The sequence below is a fragment of the Euprymna scolopes genome, chromosome 2 (assembly GCF_053919585.1).
Source record: "Euprymna scolopes isolate OS-2025 chromosome 2, ASM5391958v1, whole genome shotgun sequence".
Lineage (NCBI taxonomy): Eukaryota > Metazoa > Mollusca > Cephalopoda > Sepiida > Sepiolidae > Euprymna > Euprymna scolopes.
Genome location: NC_136483.1, coordinates 203373363 through 203400283, shown reverse-complemented (window position 1 = coordinate 203400283; position 26921 = coordinate 203373363). Strand labels below are relative to the sequence as shown.

The 26921-nt window shown below is 32.1% G+C and overlaps 1 protein-coding gene across 1 annotated transcript in view; it reads left to right on the top strand.

The window, feature by feature from the left end:
* Window positions 1-26921, top strand: part of LOC145302307 (A disintegrin and metalloproteinase with thrombospondin motifs 6-like) — a 245599-nt gene that overhangs the window by 189819 nt on the left and 28859 nt on the right. Inside the window, exons 13-17 of the mRNA XM_080144646.1 lie at window positions 241-304; window positions 1905-2007; window positions 3816-3949; window positions 12826-12949; window positions 22560-22643. Of these exons, the coding sequence (XP_080000772.1) occupies window positions 241-304; window positions 1905-2007; window positions 3816-3949; window positions 12826-12949; window positions 22560-22643 (509 nt within the window). The remainder of the gene's footprint in view (window positions 1-240; window positions 305-1904; window positions 2008-3815; window positions 3950-12825; window positions 12950-22559; window positions 22644-26921) is intronic.

Below are 26921 nucleotides of genomic sequence, written 5' to 3'. Positions count from 1 at the left end.
TTTCGATCAATAAATTTTTGTTTAAGCCGAGATATGTTCATCTGAATTTAAAACTTAAAAACTGCAAGAACTTTCTTGTCAACCTGATAAAGAGATAAGGTGAATTATTAAGCGTGTAAGGTTTGTATGAAACTGCAATAATCGCAACCTAAACAAACTTTTACAAAAGCAGTAAAATATTCGCTAAATCATCGCGGTTCTTGTCTTGTAAATAATTCTCTTTTTTTTAATAAATTTCAGACCGAAACATGGCGGTCGTTACTGCATCGGCAAAAGGAAAAGGTATCGATCCTGCAACACACATGTAAGAAGAAAAACACATCAATTTTCTCTTTTTTGTTGGGCAAAATACCAGTCATACGACAACGTTAGATTATTAATAAAACAAGACTTTTTTTAAAATCAGCATTTCTTCTCTGCTTTTGTCCAAAAATTCTATAGGATTTTAAAATTGACCAAGTTTTGCTTTTAAAGTATATATTTCGTTTTATTTTAGCAACTGCCACTATTAGTTTATTACAGCAGTCTAGGAATAAATGTCAACTATTTTTTCTGCTCAGTGTGAAATCAGTTCGCAAACTGTCTTTACAAACAAATATTCTATCTTCCCCTTCATTCACCATACTTACACTAAGAAAGAAGACGGTGGACTGATCTTTAAAGTTCGAATCCAGTTCGTCCCACAAAAATCACTTTCACTTATAATGTTCATTCACATGATCTCTCTCATAATCACCAATGTTGTTTTTTTTCTAGAAAGAATTCTGACTAGAAAAATATCGGGGAAACTAATGCCAACAACAGAATCTTCAGATTCACACGATATCATTATGGTAATCACTCGAGCTATGACAACAGAATATTCTTTTCATAATTTTGACTATCAAGTATATATCAGTTGATATCTTGTTTTTAAATAGAGTGATGTGGTTCTCGCTTAATTAACTGTGTCTAACTGTGTCGGATATAAACTCGAGAGTGAAAATAATGAAAATAATATTCACTTGTCATACCCCTAATAATCACACACTATCATATCAAGTGTTTAATCTTTAGAAATGTTCAAAGACCATAAGATCATAGTGTTTAATCTTTGGAAATGCTCAAAGACCAAAGACCATAGTGTTTTGATGTGATGTTTTGAATATAATAAACTAGTTATGACTAAAGTTTCATTTCATTCGGACAAAACACTAAGAAACGGGGCCTAATTAGAGTTGGGGCCCGTTTTTTTTTGGGTCACCCTGTAATATTTTATAATTAATCTTTACATTGGCATCATACATCTCATCATTGTGTTACAATTACATTCATTGCTGTACATATTTGGGCTGGTGCATCTGCTGCTAGTCTCTCGCTCCTTGACAAGGTTCAAAAGAGAGTCGCAAATCTGATATGACCTGAACTGGCATCTAAGCTTCAGCCCCTGTCCCATCGACGAAATGTTGCACCCCTCTGCCTGTTCTACAAGTATTTTAATAGTGAATGCTCTGACTAACTGCAAGCACTTGTGCCCCCACGACGTGAGCACCCTCGACAAACCCGACAGGCTGCTAAATCCCACCCCCACACTGTAGAGATACCTAAATGTAAAAGATCTTTCTACTCCAGTAGTTTCTTCCCCAGAACCGCTAGACTCTGGAATTCCATTCCAGGTCCCTGCTTCCCCAACTGTACTGACATGCAAAATTTCAAGTGCAACGTGAACCGACGTCTTGCTGCACAAATCCCTATATAGTACCCCAGTAGCTTTTGCCCCTGATAGTAGCCCCTTACACCTAAGTGGCAATGTACCTTGTTTGGGGTGAAAATGTATAAATAAAAATTTAAAAAAAAACATCCACCATTCTTATAAAGATATTTTATATTTGTTCATAATTATTTTATTTCTTTAATAATTTTAGGATTGTCCAGCCGATGAGGTCGATTTCAGAGAGATTCAGTGCGACTCTTATAACACCGTCCCTTTCCGTGGACGTTTTTACAAATGGAAGCCTTTTACAGGATGTGAGTTTCTTGATGATTGATCAATTTTCGTATGCTTTTTAATTTAAACATATTATTAAAACCAATGGATCCCAACTTCTGTAATTGCATAGTCCAGAACAAGGAACATGTGAATATGAAGGAACTTATTGTAAGCAGAGTATAATAATAGAAAGACAGATAATAGAGAAGTTCATTAATATCAGAAAAATCACTTACCAATCATCGTGTTCAATCTATGTATAGTAAGTTCATTAGGAAAAAAAGGGGGTGTTAGGTTATTCCACTTTAATTAAAGTAAAAAAAGAGAAAATATATCTTTTTACCTTTTTATACGCGAAAATTGGGGTTTCTCCATAATGTAAAACCAAAGAACATAAATAAATATTTGAAAATAGAAAGAACTTTAAGTATTTTACGGATTTAGTAGTGATTTACTAGAAAATTGTTGATATGCCATACGACAAAACAAACTAAATATTAAAATAAATAGTGGAGGATATAAATAACTTGAAGTATAAAAACGTTTTATCAAAATGACTGGAGTCGGCATTAATTAATTCGAAAAAAAGGTCGATATGCCGTAAAACCAAACAACAACTAAAACAAGCCCCAAAAAGAGAAAACGTTTTCCGAGATTGAATTAATATTAAAATTAATTAATTATTATTATATAACATTATATGTTAGATTGTTTCGATAAATACGAGCATTTTTTAATTGCATTTTTCAAGATTTTAATAATTAAAAACGTAAAAATAAAATTCATAAAAAAATAAAAACAACATGCAAATTAAGACAATAACAATAAAATATATATTGATATTTCCTTCACATTGGCTACATATTGAACGTAACAACTAAATATTGCTGCTGGATAACAGTTACTATGAAACACTTCCGGTTTATATGAAAGACAAAACAACGAATAATTATATTCTTCGGTGAAGATATTCTATTTACGAAGTATTAAAACGAACGTAACTAAATAAAAAAATAGAAACTATAAATATCTAATACAATTGACGCACTATTAAATTCGTTGCCTTCTTCTCTTTGAATATATTTTTTATCGTTTTATATTTTATATTTACTGTGTACATTACATTGGCATAAATTCAACACAATACTTTATGCAACCTAAATGATGAGACAACTAGCAAATACCACGGCTTCGTTATTTGTTTAAAATTACAGAAAATATTCAAAGCACAATTTTCAGTGTCACTCTGAAAAGTACGAATCTATATAAATAAAACAGTAGATTTATGTGTGTGTCTGTGTGTAAATATTTAACCGATAAACTCTTAAACTACTACTCACATACCACTGTAATCAACAGGAAATAGTAATCATACACCAAGGATGGTTTATAACGAATAAAATCTTTGTTTGGATGAATAACGTGTACAGAAATATGTCGGTAAGTTGTAATGCAAAAATGTTCATTTCAACTTGCCAACATATGTGGACTTCTTTCTACGCATGCGCAAATTCAATTCATTTCTTTAAGTCGTTTAATATTATTTTTTTCTTATCTATCTCTCGATAGCTGCATCGGTGGGCAACGCGACTGGAACGCTAAATGTTTTGGTTTCGACTCTAGTTGATAGCACCCAAGTTATTTTGAAATCACTATTATATATTAGGTACAATATAATATTCAATAGAGAATTAGCTCTGTAATAATAAATACGAAATCTACATGAATTAAAATATATATAAGCGTATTTTACGATTCGGCAAGGTCGAGCGCCCCCCCCACCAATCTTAAGTAAAAAGAAAAAAAAAAAAAACAATCACGTTTGTTTTGTTTTTGTTTATTGAAGCACACGTGAAACCTTGTACGCTTAACTGTTTAGCCGAAGGTTACAATTTCTACACGGAACGAGCTCCAAAAGTGATTGATGGAACAAGATGCTTCCCTGATAAGTTGGACATCTGCATTAATGGAGAATGTTGGGTAAGTTAACGTTCTATCTATCTATCTATCTATCTATCTATCTATCCCTGTATCACTTAAGGATGTGCATTGTCTGGGAAGTCTAAGCAAAGAGGACGTCAACTAGCGCTTATGCAATGTTCACAACTACTTATCGTTCGAACTCTTTGGATTGTCTAAGGTCTCGAATTGAGCGTTTATTAGTTCTTAATTTTCTTCATTCTCGTGGCATTGTTTGGTGGTCTAAAAGTAGAGGCTTAGCAAAAGTAAAAGTCCATCCTCATGTGTTATTGAGGTCGCGCTAGCTTGTATTTGCACGTAGAATTCTTTCATTTTCTTTTCTTAATTATAAAGCCTAAAAAGGCGCACGGTCGCCAAATATGAAATTGAAAAAAGTGTCGAAAAGTAAAAACATCTTCAATTGTAAAATTGTAAAATAAATGGATAAACTGTTTTAGAACACGCTTTTAGAAGCGAAAAAAAAAATATTTTCTGTGTTTTTACGAATATATATATATATATATATATGTGTGTGTGTGTGTGTGTGTGTGTGTATGTGTGTGTATGTGTGTGTGTGTGTTTTATTTTTTATTACGGTTTTATCTGTTTGGTTACATATGTTTCAGATGTTGGACCATGTTTACGATCAAACAGCTTCGTCAGACCTTACAGAAGTGGTTATTAGTATTAGGAAGAAGTGTTTTAGAAGAAATAAAAATGTTTTAAAAGAAAAAAGGGGGGTTGAGGTAGGAGATAATAAGGGGGAGGGAGACGGGTATTAACAACATTTCAGTTTTGAGGGTTAAGATACATTAGATTGTATTGTGTGTGTGGGGGGGTAGCAGATTCAGGTAGGCGTGGGTGGAGATATATGGATAAAGGGAGGGGAGGTGGAGAGAGAATGGTAAAGAAAATAAAAAGGAAGGGGGGTAAGGAGAGGAAAGGGGAAGTTTCAATTTTTAGGTTTTAAATTTTAACTGCTTTTTGCTTGTTCCGTAACGTATATTAAGTAGATGAGAGAGAGAGGGGCGGGGAGACGGAACAAACAAAAGGCAGTTAAAATTTAAACCCTAAAAATTGAAACTTCCCCCTCCTCTCCTTACCCCATGCTTTTTCTTTTCTTTACCATCCTCTCTACACCTCCTCCTCCCTATATTCACATATTTCCACCCACGCCTACCTGAACATGTTACCCCTCCCCACACACAATACAATCTAATGTACCTTAACCCTCAAAACTGAAATATTGTCAATGCCCGTCTCCCTTCCCTCTTATTATCTCCTACCTCAACCCCCCTTTTTTCGTAGTTCTTCTAAAACACTTCTTCCTAATACTAACAACCACTTCTGTAAGGTCTGACGACGCTGTTAGATCGTAAACATGGTCCAACATCTGAAACATATGTAACCAAACAGATAAAACGGTAATAAAAAATAAAACACATATTTGCTCTGCAATAGTATTGAGCAATCTCTTCAGGTTTTTACTAACTACCAGTTTTCCCAAATATATATATATATACATATATATATATATATATATATATATGTATATATATATATATACACACACACATATATATATATATACACACACACTCACACACACACACACATACACACACACACACATATATATATATATATATATATATATATATATATATATATATATATATATATATATATATCGCAAGCTAACTACACTACGCTGAAATGTCTACCAACAAATATCCGAATAACAAAATATAGTACGTTGGAGAAACAGCATTAGATCAAAACAGATATTATAATCACAAAACTCCATTTTATAACAAACCAAAAATATAGTACACTACTTAGAACTTAATAATATATTAAAAATAAGTCATCAAGATATTTAAAAAATTCTTATAATTTGAAAAAGAAACTAGACATTTCAAAGTTTAAAACTATAACTAAAAAATACTTAATTGTCGCAGTAAAATAGCCATAAAGTATATCCACAGAATAAACCAAAAATAACGAACTTAATAAAAAAAACAGTAAATCGATAATTTTAATATTAAAAAAATAATAAATCGAAAAGAATAACTAAAAAATTAAAATCTCCTATAGTGCTAAGAAACCACTATATTGCTAATAATAAAAATTATAAATTTCATATATTAGTGTCAGAAGTAGATGCAAAAATGACAAAAAATGCGGTAGTTAGCAAAAGAAAAATATGACCAATTATAGGGTATTGCAGCAAACTCCAACATTTGAGAGTGCCCACCGAAATCTAAGAGATGGTACTGAGGAGAATGGTAAAGCTCTGGGTGAACAAGATAGTTCTCGAATACTCCTGCATCTTCCAAAAGAGATCCGCTTATGCACACAAGGCTGAGATGACCTTAGCATATGCCGCGCCACTGGTGGGTGGACTTAGGGTCACCTTTAACCCCTTAAGCATTTCTTCTTAGGAATGATCGAGGCCAAGACCAACAAGCACGCCAGCAATATGGTTAAATCTCTGAAGATTGCTATCATGGAGGAGTTCGCCCTTTACTGTTGCTAAGTGCGTGTAATTCATTTCGCACCGTCATGAGATTTCGTTTTCATAGAATAAGAACTATTACATTTTCTAAATAAACTTTCAGATTTCTTCATGTACAACTGTTGTTTCTGTTGTCTATTTCGTTTTCTTTTTGTCAAGTGTCAGATTTTGCTAAAACGCCTTGTAATAACCCAGTTCCGTTGAAATATAAGCATGTCAACTTCTTATGTTTAACCAACTTCAAAATAAAGAAGGTTAACATCTTAAAAGTCATTGATTAAAGGAAACAAGTAGTTAATAAGTCGCAATAAAATCAAGGATTTTGATTAATTGAAACAAAATTGGTCAGTGATTAACTATAAAAACGATTGTAGAATGAAATCCATGCATTTAGCTTGATTTTCCTCAGAAGATTAAAGTCTGGTGAGCCAGAAGGCTATAAGTTTAGTGTGACATGATCATAAAAATTATCGGCCATCCAATTCTCAGTTTGAGAGGTTTATGGGATAGTGCCGAATCTTGTTGCAAGACAGACCCTTCCATTAGCTATGTTGTCTATCCAAGGCTTAACAATGGTTTGAAGAGTGTCGGCATTGGCATCTGTATTGACTGTAAAGTCCCATTGGGAAAAAATGGCGGGGGATGATGTACCTTTCACTGTTAACAACACTGAAAACCATCATTGTCGACTTTGAAAAATCGTGCAATTTCTGAATTGCTGTGTTTCATATTTATAGATATTATTAGAGCGTGTTTTTTTATTTCATTAATAATAGTAGTATCTGCAATGGGTCTTCTGATGATAATAATAATAATAATAATAATAATAATAATAATAATAATAATAATAATAATAATTCTTATTTCGTTTATCAACGTCTCTCTGGAAAGGGATGGGATTCATTTCTAGAGGATTTCCCTCAATCCCGGCCGCAAACAAGGAGCTTTAAAGATCAAGGGTTTTCCTAAGGATGTTGGTGGTACCTACAATAGCAGAGGTCTGAAGGCCACCTAAAACATTGGGGATTTGTAGTTTTTCAATTGTCCTTCCAGACGATTTGATACTACACCTAACGTACCTACTACGATCCGGATTATTTGTGTTTTAACCCCGTGTATATGCCTTATCTCCAAGGCCAATGGAGCATAATTGCTCCACTTCTCGTTCTCTTTCACTCTCACATTCCTGTCCCAAAGAACTGAGATATCTACAATCTGGTAGTTCTTTGGAACTTTGTCAATGACGACCAAATCCGGACGATTATGTTCCAATTGCTTTGACGTTATGACACTTTTGTGCCACCATACCTCTACCTTGCCATCCTCACTTGTTCTCACTTCATCAAACATTTTCCAGCACACTTCACCTCCACTTTCTTACACACCTCTCAATATATCCGAAATCCCATGCGATCGTGTATTTTGCCATACTCTCTCTGGGCCAATCCACTACATCCTACTGCAAGGTGCGCAATTGACTCTGAGGTCTTACCACAAATTCGGCATTCTGCAGCAACTTCCTCCCCTGGAACCACTTTTTTGAACAGTCGTGTTCCTAATGCCTGCTCTTGTGCTGCAAAAAAAAAAGCTTCAGTACTCTTAGCCAGATACCTAAGCCATTGCCATGATCTTTCATCAGCCACTTCTGCTATATCCTGGAAGAACATTTCGTGCATTTTCTTCCTAGCCAGTTCCTCTGCCCTTTCTCTATCCATACGTTTCACATAATCAGCCTTGGTCTCACATACCTCCACTTCATTGGCCACAACCTTAAGCATCCACTCCTCACTTCTAACCACATCCTCCTTCAACGACATCTCCTCGGTTCTAACACAATCTTTTACCCTTTTCAATCCTCTCCCATCATCTTTCCTCTTTTGATACAGCCTTGCTACGCTACTTCGAATGTGAAATATACCAAACATTGCTAACACTTTTCTTGTTTTGATATCCATGGCATGTAAATTCTTGCCAGACCATTCTAAAATTCCCGCATTGTATCTTAAAACACTGACTGTCTATGCATTCACTGCTTTCATTAGATTTCCTCCATACAGTTTCGACTTTGCAATTAGTTTCACTTTTCTAAGATACTTCTTCCTGACTTTTTCCTTCATTTCTCTGTTCATGATGCCTACACCCTCCAGCACTCCTAAATACTTATATCCTGTATCTTCTATTTCTTTCATGATTTCTCCATTTGGCAGCACTATTCCATTTGAATGAAACTTTACTCCTTTTTCATCACCAGCACCGCACATTTACTAATCCCAAACTCCATCCCAATGTCTACTGAGTATGTCCCCACAAGTTCTACCAGTCTCTCTATTTTCTTTTCATTTCTACCGAATATTTTCAAATCATCCATAATAATAATAATAACAATAATAATAATAATGATAATAATAATAATAATAATAATAATAATAATAAACAATAATAATAATAATGATAATAATAATAATAACAATAATAATAATAATAATAATAATGAACAATAATAATGATAATAATAATAATGAACAACAATGATAATAATAATAATAATAATAATAATAATAATGAACAATAATAATAATAATGAACAATAATAATGATAATGAGCAATAATAATAACAATAATGAAAATAAATGAAATATTTAGGAAAAACCCTTGGATGTAGAGACTAACATAGATGAACCAAAAGCGTAGACCAGACAAACTGCTACAGACACAAAACATGAAGCGCTACATGGCACCCAGAACATTGAAGCTGCATACCTATGTTCTCTGATGCCACCAATTACCACATAACTGCCCCCCCCCAAAAAAAAACGAAACCAAATAGTTAAGTAGTCAAGGAGGAAGGAAAAACCAGACCTCCACTGTATAATGGCGAAAAGAACAGGGACCTTGAGGAGGCTTATTGCCACTAAAATTCCAGTAAAGACCAATAGCCACTGCCAACGATAATCAATGGCAAACAAGTATTGCGATAAAGCAAATTTTAAAAGGGCTGTATAACTGGTTACGGTCAATAGTAGTCCTCGCCAGCAAAAGTCTTTTTTTAATGTTATTCTATTATTATTATTATTATTATTTAAAACATTTTGTGTCCTGCTCTTTCACGCGAGGACTAATATATATACATATATATATATATATATATATATATATATATATATATATATATATATATATATATATATATATATATATATATAGTTGAGATGGCAATTAATAAAAACTGAAGAAAGTGCTCAATACTGTTGTAGAGAAAATGTGCGTTTTATTTTTTATTACCGTATCTTTCTGTTAAGTTACATTATTGTTTCGGCTACACGGCCGTTTTTTTTGGCCGTCTGTAACGTCCTCAGACTTTTACAGAAAGGACGCTACAGACGGCCAAAAAAACGGCCGTGTAGCCGAAACAATAATGTAACTTAACAGAAAGATACGGTAATAAAAAAAAACGTGTATATATATATATATAATAAAGCATATATTTGCTCTGCAATATTACTGAGCACTTTCTTCAGGTTTTTACTAATTACCATTTTTGCTATATATATATATATATATATATATATATATATATATATATATATATATATACGAAAACGAAAACATATAAATGCTTATATCTTTTCTCTATTTCTTATTTGTTGACGTGTGAGATAAAAAATATTTGTATGCATGTGCATATATTATTTTTATATTAGAGAAATTATATTTATTTTTTGTTCACACACACAAGCATATATATATATATATATATATATATATATATATATATATATATATATATATTCCAGCTTAAGGGTAAAATATACTTTTTATTATTTTACATAAGTATTTATATATCGCTACAATTCATCAACATGTTTCAATCAGCTAGGTACAAGTAACTATACCTCTGCAAACGATGCTGCTTATACAAAAGTAGAGTTCGTAGTTAATTTAACTGGCTTACCGAAACATTCTGATAAATGTGTAGCAACTTATATATGCTTATGTAAAGCAAATAAAATATATATATATAAAACCAGTTGCCTTGTAGTTTCCTGTGAAGCCGCACTGATGAGGTGTGAAACAGCGAAACATTACTGTATGTGGATGACTATATATATATATATATATATATATATATATATATATATATATATATGATGCTTACAACGTCTTGCCAGACGAATGCCACTCCCTCGGAGACTTAAAGTCCATGAGCTCAAATGCCTGAGGAAGTATCTATAGAAAGATATTACAGAGTCTTAGCTTTGTACAACAGGTAAATCTCTCTCTCGGTTCAAAATATTGAGATCCAGCAAAAAGTCAGAGCAAGATAGCCAGCAACAAGTTAAACTGCATACCAGCTTAATGCAGGTACTGGTCTCCCGCTTTATGGTTTTTTAAATCAGAGATTTGCTTCTCCTAGAAAGATTGCCTTCACCACGGCTTACGGAACCCTCTCCACCCCAACACATATATACATACACACAAATTTACACGGTGCTAGTTGGTCGTTAACCCCGAAAAAGGGTTCATTCGCCCTTTGAAAGGTCTTGTTTGTAATCCTTCAGAGAGACTACCGCCCTCCTCACCAAACGAGTCTGGTGGGGAAATCAGTTTAGTCGCCAGTGACCCAACCATGAGGCAGGTAGTACTGGGTTACATGGTACCAGTACGAGGGGCGTGCTATAAGTAATGCCCCTGATCCACTTCCAGTTGTCTTATCTAGCTGAAATTTTGCATGTGCAATGATTTATATCTCTACGGGTTATGTGGCAAATTACAGCTCTGAACTAATTGTGGTTTCTGTTTTACAGGTGTTTAAACTGAGTCAGGTGTGAAATGGAGCCTGTTGAATGTCGAGCAGTGATCCGGTTTTTGTATTTGAAAGGACGCACACCACAGGAGACTTTTGATGAAATGAAAGAAACTTATGGTAATAATATCCCATTATATGACCTTGTAAAACGCTGGCATCGTGAATTCAAACATGGCCGGAAGTCTGTGGAAACAGCTCCCAGACTTGGTCGCCCCTCCTTCTGCCATTGATGAGGCATCTGTCCGTCAAGTTGAGGCTGCCATTTTGGAAGATCGGCGCATTACTATTCGCCAAATAGCTCAAGATGTCAAGATTAGTACAGGGTCTTTGGAAACTATAATTCATAACCATTTGTATATGCATAAGGTGTCTGCCAGATGGATCCGCAGGTTGCTCACACCATTCCAGAAGCGAGAACGCGTCGAGTGCTCGAGGATGAATTTGGAGATGTGTCAAGAAGATGAGTCAAAGTTTTTCAAAAGACTGATTGCACAGGATGACACCTGGGTCCGTCACTATGACCCAGATACCAAAGCCCAGTAAATGCAGTGGAAGCACTTGGACTCACCACCTCCAAAGAAGGCAAGGGTGCAGCCCTCTGCTGGCAAGGTCACTATCACAGTCTTCTGGGACCAGTACGGAATAGTGATGACAGATTTCCTGGCAAAGGGTACCACAATTACAGGAGCCTATTATGTTTCACTTTTGAGGAAATTAAGGGAAGCTATCAAAATCAAGAGGCGGTGCAAGATAAGCAAGGTACCGTCCTCCTGCAAGACAACGCTCCAGTCCACAACTCGCATGCCGCCAGATCAGAAGCACAGGCGTGTGGTTATGAAATCTTCCCCATCCTCCCTACTCTCTTAACCTTGCGCCCTCTGACTTTCACCTCCTCCCAGCCATGAAGTTGTTTTTGAAAGGAAAGCGTTTCTCAGATGATGCAGCCTTAATTTCTGAAGTCACGTCGTGGTTGGAGGACCAACCTGGGGTGTTCTATAAAAACGGTCTCCAGAGCTGCATCAAACGATGGTAGAAATGCATAACTCTGGGTGGTTGGTTCTTATGTAGAGAAAAACTAATAACTGTGGCAAGTTTCATTGCTCTACTGCTATGAGAAGTGGGTCAGGGGCATTACTTATTGCACGTCCCTCGTAGCATATGACATGACCTGACTAAACTTACATATATATATATACATATATATATATATACACACACACAAACACACACACATACGCGCACACACACACACACACATATATATATACATATATATATATACCAATTTGTTTATCTTATTGTATATATTGTCTATCTGTTATCAATAAAATATAGATACTAAGAGATAAAATATAAAAGACTATAAGCTGTTATGCATTTTTAATCACTTAATCCATAACATCGTATTTTTATTTTGCGCTAAAATAAATCCCACTTCATTGGTTGAAACAAATGACGTTTTCTTGTAGATTTCTTGATAATTTTTAGTAATTTCTATCGTCTTTTCATATTAAAATAATACTAAAAATAATAATTTTAATGCTTGTTATTTAAATTTGTTTGATTTGCAGCACGTTGGTTGTGATCATGTTTTAGGCTCGTCCGCTGAAGAAGACAAGTGTCGTGTATGCGGGGGTGACGGAACCACTTGTAAAACGATCTCTGGCGTCTTTGATCAGCCGTTATTCAAGGGAGGTAAGTCAATCGAACAAGTCTAGTTCGCTTAGAGTGGTCTCCCTTTAAATAGGTTCGATAAACCTATGATATCACCATTATACATGTGGCTCCTGTTTAATTGCTTCCTCATGAAAGCAAAGATAGAACAGAAAATCTTTTCGGACTATTTTTATATTAATATTTGACTATTTAGTCCTGCTTATATCAACATTTCCTCCAATCTTCTTAAATTGTTTTTTGAACTTTTTTGTTTAATTTTTTTATTTTTATCCCCCACCCCTTCCCCAATGGGAATATTCCCACTGAGACTCAAAGTCTGCTATGAACTGGGGGCTATACCTACAGGAGCATTCTGTGGAGAGATATGCGGTGCGATGTTTGTTAACACTACATTAAAATTTTCCATGTTGCAACAGTAGGTACCTCCAAAGAGCGCCACATATTTAACCTCATCCTCATGATGTATCTTCAATATAAGTTAATATCTTCATCATAATTTTGTGCCATTAAAAAAGATGCATAAAATAAACTAATAATAATTTTGGTGCTTTTTAAAATACAGTCGACAGATTTATTTCTGTAAATATTTCATTTTAAGCAAAACAATATTACGTACTTAATTGCCATGTCGAAAATAATAATATATATAAAAAAAAACAAAAGAAAAACAAACGGAAATCCATCCAGTACAAAGTTATTTATAGTTAAAAGTAATGTTTAACTATAATTTTTAACTATAATCTTTACGAAAAATTGATAAAAATTGCATTTTTCGTAGATATTTTACAGTAGACGATGAAGAGTTTATACACGGGGGCATAACACGGAACGCAAATTTTAGATTACATCATAATGGCGTTGAATTTAGGTGCCATATAACACAATAGCAGTTGTTATACTCGATGAATTTTCTTAATTTTTAAATATATTACTATTTCAATGTTTTGCCATTACATATGACAATTAAGTACGTGATATTGTTTGTGTTTAAAATACATATTTAAAAAAAATCGACCTGTTGCCTCTATCTCAATAAATGCCATAATTTTTCAGCATACGAAAATAATGCAAATGCGAGTTTAAAATCGTGTTCACATTATCGATATCTTAAAACAACGTTTCCATGTGTAATTTTTTTAGACATTTACACACGTGTGATCAACGTTTGCGTGTGAACATGTAGTCAGTGTTGCAAGTAACAGTGTCGCAAGTAACAGAGGACAAGGAATAACTTAATTGTTTCCGTTGAAACAACGGCATTTATTTCCAGAAAAGAAAGTGATCATCGGTCTGCACACACGTTCTTCTTTTTATTTTGTTATTTCTTACTTGCTGTGACATCATTTCGCACACAGCTCTGTGCTCTGTTTCATATGCAGTGACAAATTCGAACGCGTAAACATATACGTGTTTAATAAATAAATAAATAAATAAATACATAAATAAATAAATAAAATCGATGAATACTCATATTTCTATGAAATTTCCTAAGCGTATTCTTTTTTTTAATTAAATCATATTTAAAATGCAGTTTTCGTAAAATACAGAAAAATATATATTTTGTTACGTGTTCACCCTCTCGTACATTTCATTTTAATATATTAGAGTTTTAAAAAAATGTCAACATATGATACAACTGATGGGTTGTATTTTTTAATATTTATTTTTTTATCTATAAACAAACTGATTGATTTGTATTTAAAAAATGGAAATGAATTCAATATTTTTATGTTAAATAAATAACGCTATTTCTCAATAATATATAATACTAGAAGATGTATCCATCGTTACCCGGTATTAAACGTAATGTGAATTTTTTGAAAAAATGAAGTTATAAAAAGGAAAGAAACTGAGACATGTGCATGCGAGTATTATGTTTTTTCTAAACAGCTCACTTCTTTTAAATTAAAAAAAATATTTGAGCTGAAATCGACACCAAAACTTAAAGACAGTGAGTCAAGTTCGATAGTCATTATGACAGCTTGCCATGGTCTTTAAAAAGTGTTTTCAAATCTAGTTATTCTTAACATAATGTGAACGAATACTTTATATACCAAATTTCAAGTCTGTAGATAAAAAATTCGTTGAGTATATAGGTTGAGAAGTATCCTTACACACATATTGTTACTTTTATAGATATACTAGCAGATGTGCGCGGCGTTGCCCTATATCAAACGTAACGTTAAATTTCTTAGAGAAATGAAAAAAGAAACTGAGACATGGTTATATGAGCATTATTTTTTCCAAACGGTAAACTTTTGTAAGTAAAAAAAAACTCGAGTTGAGATCGAAACTGAAACACAATGCGTCAAGTACGATAACCATTACGCCGATTTGACACGATCGTCAAAACATGTTTACAACCTATTTATTCTTAACAGAATGCGAACTTTTATGCATGCGCAGTCGTGAAGCAGTTAGCAAAAACTAACAATTCGATTACTCTCACGTACCAATGTTTAAATTTTGACCCTCTTAGCAGCCCTTTTTCCTGGTAAAACTCGATTATAAAGTTTTCCACGTGTTTTAATACTCTAAATACCAAATTTCAAGCATGTAAATAAAAAATTCGTTGAGTATATAGTTTGAGAATATTCCCACTTTTATAAATATATAGATAGATATTCTCTTGAATTGTAAAGAAAAAATACATTCTCAAAAATAATTAACTTTTTAAAAATCTAAATTATTTAAATTCAATAATTACGAACAATCATTTTTAGAATTTAGAGTATGGTTTTACAATAAAAAAATGTTCATATAAAAATCACTGTTGCTATCTGTAAAGTATTGAAATCAACATCAATTTAAAAAATATATTCTTATAAAATATTGAAATGAACATCAATTTAAAGAAATATATTTTTGTAAAAATATGATTTTTTGACACTTGTTAAGATTACATTTTTAAAAAACTTAAGATTTTATTAAAAAAAAAAGTTAACTAAAAGTTAAGTAGTCGAACATTTTTCTTTCCAATGCTTCCATACTTTGTTATTTTTTAATGGTTTCATTCTTTGTTATTTTTTAATGGTTCCATACTTTGTTATTTTTAATGGTTTTATTCTTTGTTATTTTTTAATGATTTCATTCTTTGTTATTTTTTAATGATTTCATTCTTTGTTATTTTTAATGGTTTCATTCTTTGTTATTTTTAATGGTCCTATTGTTTGTTATTTTTAATGGTTTCATTCCTCATTATTTTTAATGGTTTAATTGTTTGTTATTTTTGTAATGACTCCATTCTTTGTTATTTTTTAATGGTTTCATTCTTTTTTATAGTTTAATGGTTTCACGCTTTTTTTTTAATTGTGTAATTTTTGTTATTTTTTATGGTTTCAGTTTTTGATATTTTTAATAGTTTCAGTTTTTGTTATTTTTTAAGAATTTTATTCTTTGTTATTTTTTAATGATTCCATTTTTTGTTATTTTTTAATGGTTTCATTTTGTATAATAATACTAAAATAGTTTAGTGGTTTAAGTCTTTATTACTTTTAAATGGTTTCATGCTTTGTTATTCTTTAATGGTTTCAGTCTTTATTTTTTAATTGTTTCATTTTTTGTTATTTTTTAAATGGTTTTATTCTTTATTTTTTAATGATTTCATTTTGTATTATGGTTTAATGGTTTAAGTATTTATTACTCTTAAATGGTTTCATGCTTTGCTATTTTTTCATGGTCTTATTTTTTTGTTACTTTTTAATGGTTTCATGGTTTGTTATTTTTAATGGTTTTATTCTTTGTTATTTTTAATGGTTTTATTCTTTGTTATTTTATAAAATGGCTTTATTTTTTATTTTTTAATGGTTTTATTCTTTGTTAATTTTTAATGGCTTTATTCTTTTTAGTCTACCTTTGAAACCAAAGAATATATATATATATATATATATATATATATATATATATATATATATATGTATATATAACTATTTCATTTATTCACATAAATTTACTATACGAAAGTATAGATTTATGCGTAAACTTTAAGTATTTACTTCAAAAGTGCTCAATACGTAGGTAGAGCTGGTTAGTAATTTATAAAATATATATGGCGATTAAGCTACACTGAATATTCTGCGTTTCATCCAACTATAGGATTCGTCAGGCTTATGCGCGAATTCTGTCGTTGCTTCTTGTTTTTATACATGTTGAGGATTACTAGTTGGCCACTCAGCTTTCTAGTATCCACCGCGCTCCTTCCTACCAGCCAATGGGCATGCATTTTATCAAACAAAGGATCTGTTTTAGAGCTAGGTTAGTGGTTTTAGGTGGCCGTTCTGCTTCTTTTTTTTATATACATATAAATATACCTATGTGTACACAATAATGCACATATATATATATATATATATATACATATGCGTGTGATCGTTTATGTATATTCATGTTTATTTAATTTATTTATTTGTTTGTTTTCTATTGTTATTGTTAGTTTTAAAGCTATTTTGTATCGCTATCCTAGAGTGAGTTTTATTTTGTGAACAATAACAATAGAAAACAAACAAATAAATAAATTAAATAAACATGAATATACATAAACGATCACACGCATATGTGTATATACATATATATATATATGTATATATATGTGAGCCGAATGCGATGGCGAGCAAATTTCTTCCTTAAGAATGAAAACGTAAACAAAAAAGAATCCTATGGTTTTAAAACCCTTAAAAATGCGAAAACAGTAGACCTTTTGATAAACTTTGAAAATGACCTTTTAAACGTAATTAAAAACCTAGAATTCCACAATCAACCTAACAATTTCCAACGGAAACTACACAAAATCGTTAGAAACATAAACAACTCTAATAAAATCTTTGTAAAAGCAGATAAAACAAGAAACTTTTATAAAATAGATAAGCAAGAATATAACAAACTAATCACAGAAAACATTACAAAAAACTACAAAAAACTAGACACAAACGAATGCGATTACATAGATATAATAAATACTGAAAGTAAACAAATTACCGATAAACTAAAAATTAGCGATAAAGTTGGCAAATTGAAACCAAGAGAATCATACATTCTGCTTAAAGACCACAAACGGGACTTTAATAATAATCCCAGCACCCGCCTGATAAACCCAACTAAACAAGAAATAGGTAGAATTAGCAAAACTATACTTTCTAGAGTAAACAAACAAATCAAACAGGACCTAGAACTAAACCAGTGGGCAAATACTACCGAAGCAATCACCTGGTTTAAAAATATAGAAAACAAAGATAAATGTACGTTCATACAGTTTGACATCATAGACTTTTATCCCTCGATATCCGAAGAACTTTTTAACATTGCCCTAGAATTTGCCGAGGTATACACTGATATATCCTCAAAAGAAATCAACATAATTAAAAAATGTAGAAAATCAGTTCTAATAAATAACAATAACCAATGGATAAAAAATAAAATGAAAAATTCATTCGATTTGGCGATGGGTGCCAGAGACTCTGCAGAGGCATCAGATCTTGTGGGATTATTCATTCTATATACCCTCACAAGCATATTCGATACTACGGATATCGGCCTATATAGAGATGACGGACTAGCTATAATAAAAAACTCCAACAAAGTCAAGGGAGAAAACTTTAAGAAAATCATACACAAAGAAATGAAAAAATTAGGCCTAAAAGCGGACATATCAGCTAACATAAAAATAACAAACTTCCTGGACGTCACGTTAAACTTAGATAAAAACACATATGAACCATACTTAAAAGATAACGCTACTCCAATTTACGTAAACCCTAAGTCCAACCACCCACCATCAATTATAAAACATATTCCTAACTCGATGGTAAGTAGACTCAGTAATAACTCAAGCGATGAAAATGCATTTAACAGGTCATCCAATATTTACGAAACAGCCCTAAAAAACAGTGGATACAAAAATATAGATATCAAATATAAACAACAAAACACCAACAACTATAATAAAATTAAAAACAGAAGAAAAAGAACTATAATTTTGTATACGGCCCCATACAATCAAATGTTAAAAACAAAACTTGGCAAGAAATTTCTAGATCTTATTGAAAAACACTTTCCCGCAACCAACCCCTTACACAAAATCTTCAATAAAAATACCTTGAAGTTATCTTACAGTTGTTGCGAAAATTTAGAGATGATAATTAAGGCACATAATAACAAAATACTAAATGAAAACAATGTAAACAACAACAAAATAAACAATAAAAAAGTAGACACCAGGACAGAAATAAAAACAACACTAACAGAAATAATAATAATAATAATAATAATAATAATAATAATAATAATAAAATAATAATAATAACAATAATAATAATAATAATAATAATAATAATAATAATAATAATAATAATAATAATAATAATAACAAACCAACCCCGGACAAGTACAACCATACCATAAATAAAAATACTAATAACGAACAAGATAAATGCAATTGTAGACACCGCACACTTTGCCCAGTCCAAAACAAATGTCTAACAAAAAGCGTAGTCTATCAAGCAACAATATTTGCAAAAGAAAACCCGAATAACAAAAAATATTACATAGGAATGACTTCCTTAGATTTCAAAACCCGATACTATGACCACAAAAGCGCATTCAAAAATAAAAAACACCGTATAAAAACAACACTAGCGAATAAATACTGGGAACTCAAAGAAAGCGGACATTCGCCGGTAGTCGAATGGAAAATAATAAGACAAGCTACCACATGCAGACATTTAGACGACCCATGTAAATTATGCCTCCATGAAAAATTTTCTATCCTGTACTTTAAAGAACCTCAAAATCTATTAAACTGTAGGCGGGAAATAGCAAACAACTGTGTTCACAAAATAAAACTCACTCTAGGATAGCGATACAAAATAGCTTTAAAACTAACAATAACAATAGAAAACAAACAAATAAATAAATTAAATAAACATGAATATACATAAACGATCACACGCATATGTGTGTGTATATATATATATATATATATATATATATATATATATATATATATGTATATATATGTGCATTATTGTGTACACATAGGTATATTTATATGTATATAAAAAAAAGAAGCAGAACGGCCACCTAAAACCACTAACCTAGCTCTAAAACAGATCCTTTGTTTGATAAAATGCATGCCCATTGGCTGGTAGGAAGGGGCGCGGTGGATACTAGAAAGCTGAGTGGCCAACTAGTAATCCTCAACATGTATAAAAACAAGAAGCAACGACAGAATTCGCGCATAAGCCTGACGAATCCTATAGTTGGATGAAACGCAGAATATTCAGTGTAGCTTAATCGCCATATATATTTTATAAATTACTATATGTATATATATATATTAATTTTATTTATACAAACATTAATGGCTACATATGTGCATACATGTTTCTGTAATCACCCACGTTGGGGGATTACGTCCAGGCCAAGAATTACCGTCGAAAGTGATATTTCCACCAAATACATTTTCCTATTTCGTTTATCAAGTTAGCATGCAACCTGGGTGGGAGTCATAAAATACGGTAAAAGGATGAGTGAGGTCTTTTGAGGATAATAAGCATCTTTTTTTCCCTTTCCCTTTCCAAGCTAACTTTTGGTTTTATGGCATAAGGTACTTGAGAATTTAGTTTTCTTGTCTTGGAGTCTGTAAGTTAAGAACCTTAGCGATGGTCAGCTAAGTACTGACCGGTGCCTTTTAATCTACATCCACCCACACACACATGCAACACACATACAACGCACACATACACAGACACCGCCACACACACACACACACACATTAATACGTATATCCAAAAGCGAATCCATGCTGTAAGCTTTTTTTTATATTCACAACACACATACTGAAACTAGACAATAACTCTGAAACTACGCAGGAATAGAGTTAAAATTACATTAAGGTAAATAAAACAAAACAAAAATAAATAAAATTAAATAAAAATAAAAATAAAATAAAATTAAAACAAATAAACAAACAAACTATGAATAAATATAAAACACGAAAGTTATCTAAACCCCACATGTACCTATATACATATATCAATATGCTTATAAATGCCTACATTTTGCTAGACCCGCGCATATATACACACACACATTACAGACATACAGAGACGAATAATAGCGTTTTTCTTTACTTCTGTAGCGTGGTAACCCCTTCGTACATTCAAAAGTATGCTATCACACTCCAGACGGGTGTACATATATATATATATATACATACATACATATATACATATATATATATATATATAAACACACACACATACATACATACATACATACATACATATACACATATATACATATATACATACACACATATACATACACATATAACATATATATAAACAACATTCGGACATTCATACATTCTTGCATTCTATATTGTTACAACAATCATATACGAGGCAGCCTATTCTAATAGTTCAGAAATATATATGCATATACATACATCTACATACAATACAAACAGAAATACATCCATATCCAAACATACACACAGATATATATTATAAGTTTATATTGTTGTGAATATAAAAAAAAAGCGTACAGCATGGATTCGCTTTTGGATATACGTATTAATGTGTGTGTGTCTGTGGGGGGCGGTGTCTGTGTATGTGTGCGTTGTATGTGTGTTGCATGTGTATGTGGGTGGATGTAGATTAAAAGGCACCGGTCAGTACTTAGCTGACCATCGCTAAGGTTCTTAACTTACAGACTCCAAGACAAGAAAACTAAATTCTCAAGTACCTTATGCCATAAAAAACCAAAAGTTAGCTTGGAAAGGGAAAGGGAAAGAAAAAGATGTTTATTATCCTCAAAAGACCTCACTCATCCTTTTACCGTATTTTATGACTCCCACCCAGGTTGCATGCTAACTTGATAAACGAAATAGGAAAATGTATTTGGTGGAAATATCACTTTCGACGGTAATTCTTGGCCTGAAGACGTAATCCCCCAACATGGGTGATTACAGAAACATGTATGCACATATGTAGCCATTAATGTTTGTATAAATAAAATTAATATACCTGCTCTGTTCACTCATTTAGCACTATTTTGATAGACACATGTTGTTTCATTGGATGTACTTCTAGGAAACTAAACTCTACTGGCTATATATATATATATATATATATATATATATATATATATATATATATATATATATATATATATATATATATAAACTAGTCTAAAAAGAAGTAGTCGTGTTACAGTTTTCTTGAATAAAAATTAATTTTCTTTTGCAATTTTCATTTTAAATAGTCGCATATTTTTCTTTCTTACAATTTCTCAAAGTTGCGTTTGTTTTAGGGTCATGAATTCTAAGAAACAAATGAAAGAATCTCTTAATAAATGGAGTGATCGCATTCAAGAAAACACGCGAACGTTATTAACATCCATAGTGAAAGTGGTGCTACGAAACCAACTGGGTTCGAATTTGGCACAACTGGGGTATCAGTTCGCGTAGATACTTACTTCAGCATCTAATGTAGGTTTTAAAATATTAAAATATATTCAAATAACCTAACCGTGACAGGCAAAAATTAAACATGACAAAACTACAGCAAACAATACTAAAACTTTTCATGCGTCACAACATTGTAGAGATGTTTTTTTTTTCTATTTGCAGCTGATTATCATGAAGTGGTGCGAATTCCTAAGGGGGCCATGAATATTCGAGTTGCGGAAAAAGTAACAACAAAAAATTACTTAGGTACGTATACGTTTCCGTTATTATTTTTAATCAAAACAAATACATTGTTCACACACAGGTTTATGTTTTCTTCATGCATTTTCGTAATGAGAAATGCCCCAAAGCTGATGTTGTCTGTAATGCACTGACCACGTGTTATTACACAAGTACTCCTGATAACTCACAAGATTTGTTGTAACTCTTTTCACCAAATAAACATATCATTCTTTACCAAGGGACATAACTCCGACGTAAAAATTTCTCAAGGAGATAACTTTGTCCTCGACTATGATAAACTTTATTTAAATATATTAAATAAAAGACAGAAAATGTTATGCAGAAATAATAAATAATGATAAACGCAAACTAAACAATAAAACACGTATTTTCAAAGTGTTTTCGTTTCAGAATTATACATTCTTGCAATAAAAGAATTGCATACAATTGAAAAAATAATGCTTTTTTTTCTCATTGTAATATTAAATCATTACACTTTTTCTCACTCTTTCTCATAGAATTATTGATTAACTTATTAATAGTTAGCGATCCCTACCCAACGTTGCCCGGTAATTTCTTTACTTTATATTTGATATATATTTCTTGTTTTAAAACTATGACGCTATTTCTAAACAATATATTTTGTTCCAACAAAAAGGGAAATTGGTCTACAAGGGAAGATGACAGAGTTGCATCTCTCTTTTTTCTTTTCTTTTTCTTTTTTTTTTTCGAAATATTATAGTTCTCACTGTAACATAACGTAAGTATGTCTGTATTGTAAAAATAGATATCGAGGTCGATTGTTAAGAAATGGCGGCTGTACGAAAAAATCCGATCGGATTAATTCTTTTCAGGAATTTATTCGAATTACGAGTTTTTTCTTAATGAAAGTAAATTAACGTTCAACAAAATAAAATATTTCTTCAGAATGAAATGTTGATTTTGTAGGACAGAAGCTATCGATAACAAAAGTCGATAATTTGACTTACTTGATTTTTATATATTGGATGCATTGTAAGACTGAATATACTGCTGACAAATGTTGGTCATATTATTTACATCCTCCGGACTACTGTTTTCATATTGAGTACAATTTGCACAACGTTCACGTAATATGCTCGTGTTCTACAAAGAATCGTAGTGAAATTCAGTCTTTTGGGGGTTGAGAGTTCAATCCTCAGTGCGGGCGACTCATAAATTCAATTGTGAATTAATTACAACTTCTACTCAGTCATGGCTGACGGAACAAGAGCATGCTACCCTTGTGGATTAAACAAAGGGCCCCGTTCTAAATTCCGTGCAGATTTCGAAGCTCGGCAGGAAGGTCCCAGAATGCGGCAAGATACGTTTTAAGAAAATTGGAGGTTACATCAATCGAAACATTGTGCAAATAGCACTGAAGACAAGAACAGTAGCCCGAATAATCCAAACAATTAATTATCAAATCCAAATAATTAATCGTCAAATCCAAATAATTAATCGTCAACTCCAAATAATTAATCATCAAATCCAAATAATTAATCATCAAATCCAAACAATTAATCATCAAATCCAAACAATTAATAATCAAATCCAAACAATTAATAATCAAATCCAAATAATTAATCTCAATTCAAAAATATCAGAAACGTAACAATAAAGTTCATGTTTCTTTTATACTAGCAGTTCAACCCGACTTTCCTCGGGTCCTGTGTACTGTTCATCACTTTATATGTATATTTATATATCATCATTTATATGTATATTTATATATCATCACTTTATATGTATATTTATATATCATCACTTTATATGTATATTTATATATTTTTAAAAGTCGCTTGTCTCAGTAAATATGCAATTACACCAAAATAGTTCTCGAATAATCAGTACAGAAAAATATACTTTTCATTTTCATGTGTTTTTTTTTTTTTTTGTTTTTCAGCTGTTAAATTTATTTTTTACTTTTCATTTCTTATTTCATTCATTGGCAAATTTTTCTGTTTGCTTTTTTTCTCTGAATTCATTTTGATTCATTCTCATGAAAAAATACAAGATGCCTTAAATAAGTTTCCAGACATTTCTGCACAGGCATTTCAAATTGTTGTAGAATTTTGAAAATTCACTATGTTATTGCTATATATCATATGAGATGACTGACCAATTTTTATGATTCCATATTCAAATGGACAGCTACAGCAGGAATGGGAATACGCCATACTAAAGCCTGATTATCACAGCTGGTGAATTTCAAAAATGCAATCTAGATGGGATAACACTTTAGAAGAATGATATGCAATAAAATTCTGTTTTAAACTTTAAAAAATGCCACAAAAATATATGAAATGCTTCAGACTGATTTTGGACTATTTTCCATGAATCGAGCATCAGTTTTTGATTGGCATTAGAGATTCAATTAAAGGAAGGCAGTGAGTCTTTGCGGGATGATTAGAGGTGTGAGAGGAGTAAAGAAGTCAGAACACCAGAATTGATTGGCCAAATAAAGAATTTCGTGTATAAAGACTGTCGTGTGTTTGTAGATACAAGTGCACAGTTTGATGTCAGTGTGGGAACTGTACACACAATTGTTCACAAGGAACTGAAGATGCGAATGATGTGTGCGAAGTTTGTCCCAAGAGTGCCCAGAAAAGATCACAGACTATTTGATCAAGATAGGCATCAAGACAGTTCCTTCCCCCTCTCCCATAGTCCAGACCTTGCTCCCTGTGACTTTTGGTTATTCCCTAAGCTCAAAGGAAAACCTTAGAGACTGTTACTATGAGACAATTGAAGAGATGAAAGGGGCTGTGACGAAGGTCATTAACACGCTCACACAAGAAGACTTCGATGGGGCCTTCTAGATGTTGTTGGAACGATATAACAAGTGCATTGCAACTGGAGGGGTTTACTTTGAATGGGGACATAATGTGCATAGTGTGTGTACTATCAATAAAATTACGGTAAGAAAATGTCTGGAAATTATTTGAAGGCACTTCGTGTGTTCAGTTTTGAAAATATTATTCAAGGAAGCATGATATGTTATTAAATTATTTTCGAGTTTTTTTTTAAATTTAAAGTTAAAAATCAGATTTATTTTACGAAATTGTTTATTCATTACATTTTTCTTTTTAATCAAATTTTGATAAATAATAAATTCTAATTAATTTATGATTTTTTATTCCAATTCTTCGGACTACGATTTTCGTGTTGAATTTAATTTTCACAACCTTTCGGTCGATGCAACCTCCGACTTTCTTCAGGTGTATCTTGTCGAACTCGAGAATGTTTCTTATCGAACTTGGAAATCTGCATGGAATTTCGAACGGAATCTTTTATTTGATTCACGGGAGGAGGGGATGCTTTTGTTCTGAGATAATAATACGAATATCCAATCCTCATCTTAAACATTCAAAAACGCAGCATTTTTTATTGTTTTTATTTATTCGTCTTTACCTAATATCTGATCAGATTATTTTGTCAAAAAAGATATTTGCATTTTTGGGCGGACTCTTATGCTCCTCTTCATAATTGTTGTTTAATGTTGTATGAAGATGAGGACAAACAATGAATACACAAATTATGAGTTCTCATCTTCACTGCGTCTCAAATTATTAACGAGTTTACATTTTTTTAATATTTAAGGAACGAGTGAATAAAAATCCATGGAACTTTGAGAAAGTGCTTACAATACTATTCAATCACTCCAGTCACAAAACAAAAGTATTTAAAGCAATATTAGCGAAACTATGGCAGAAGATAGGAATATCTGTTGATTTCAGTGTCAAGTTATTAACGAGGTTGAGAAAAAACACAATATACCCATAACTTGTTTATTGAAGTAATTTTCAACATTAAATGAACTAGGAAAATGCTTAGAACACAATAACTACATAGCAATTTCTACGTTAGCCATAATTAGTAGGGAATATGCGATCCTTTTTTATGAATGACTTGTGAAAGATGTTGTGACTTTTATGAAAGATGTTGGTCCACAGAATTAGTCAAATTTGTGATTTTGTCAACAGTTATTCTTCGCGATACCTCTTGGAGAGCATCCCACAACTCATCTTTGCTCTTAAAATGGTGTCCACTTGCATAGAGGCATCGCTTCGTGATACTCCAAAGGTTCTCAATTGGGTTCAAATCTGGTGAATTCGCAGGTCACTCCATCTTCCGTAGCACAGAGAACCCTAATTGTCGCAAATTATATTTTGTTTGCTGCATGCAAGAGAGCATTATCCTGCATAAAAATAATAGTTCTTCTGAGCGTCAAACTTTGCTTCTTCAGCCATGGTTAAAGTGCTCCTTCAGGAAAGCTATGTA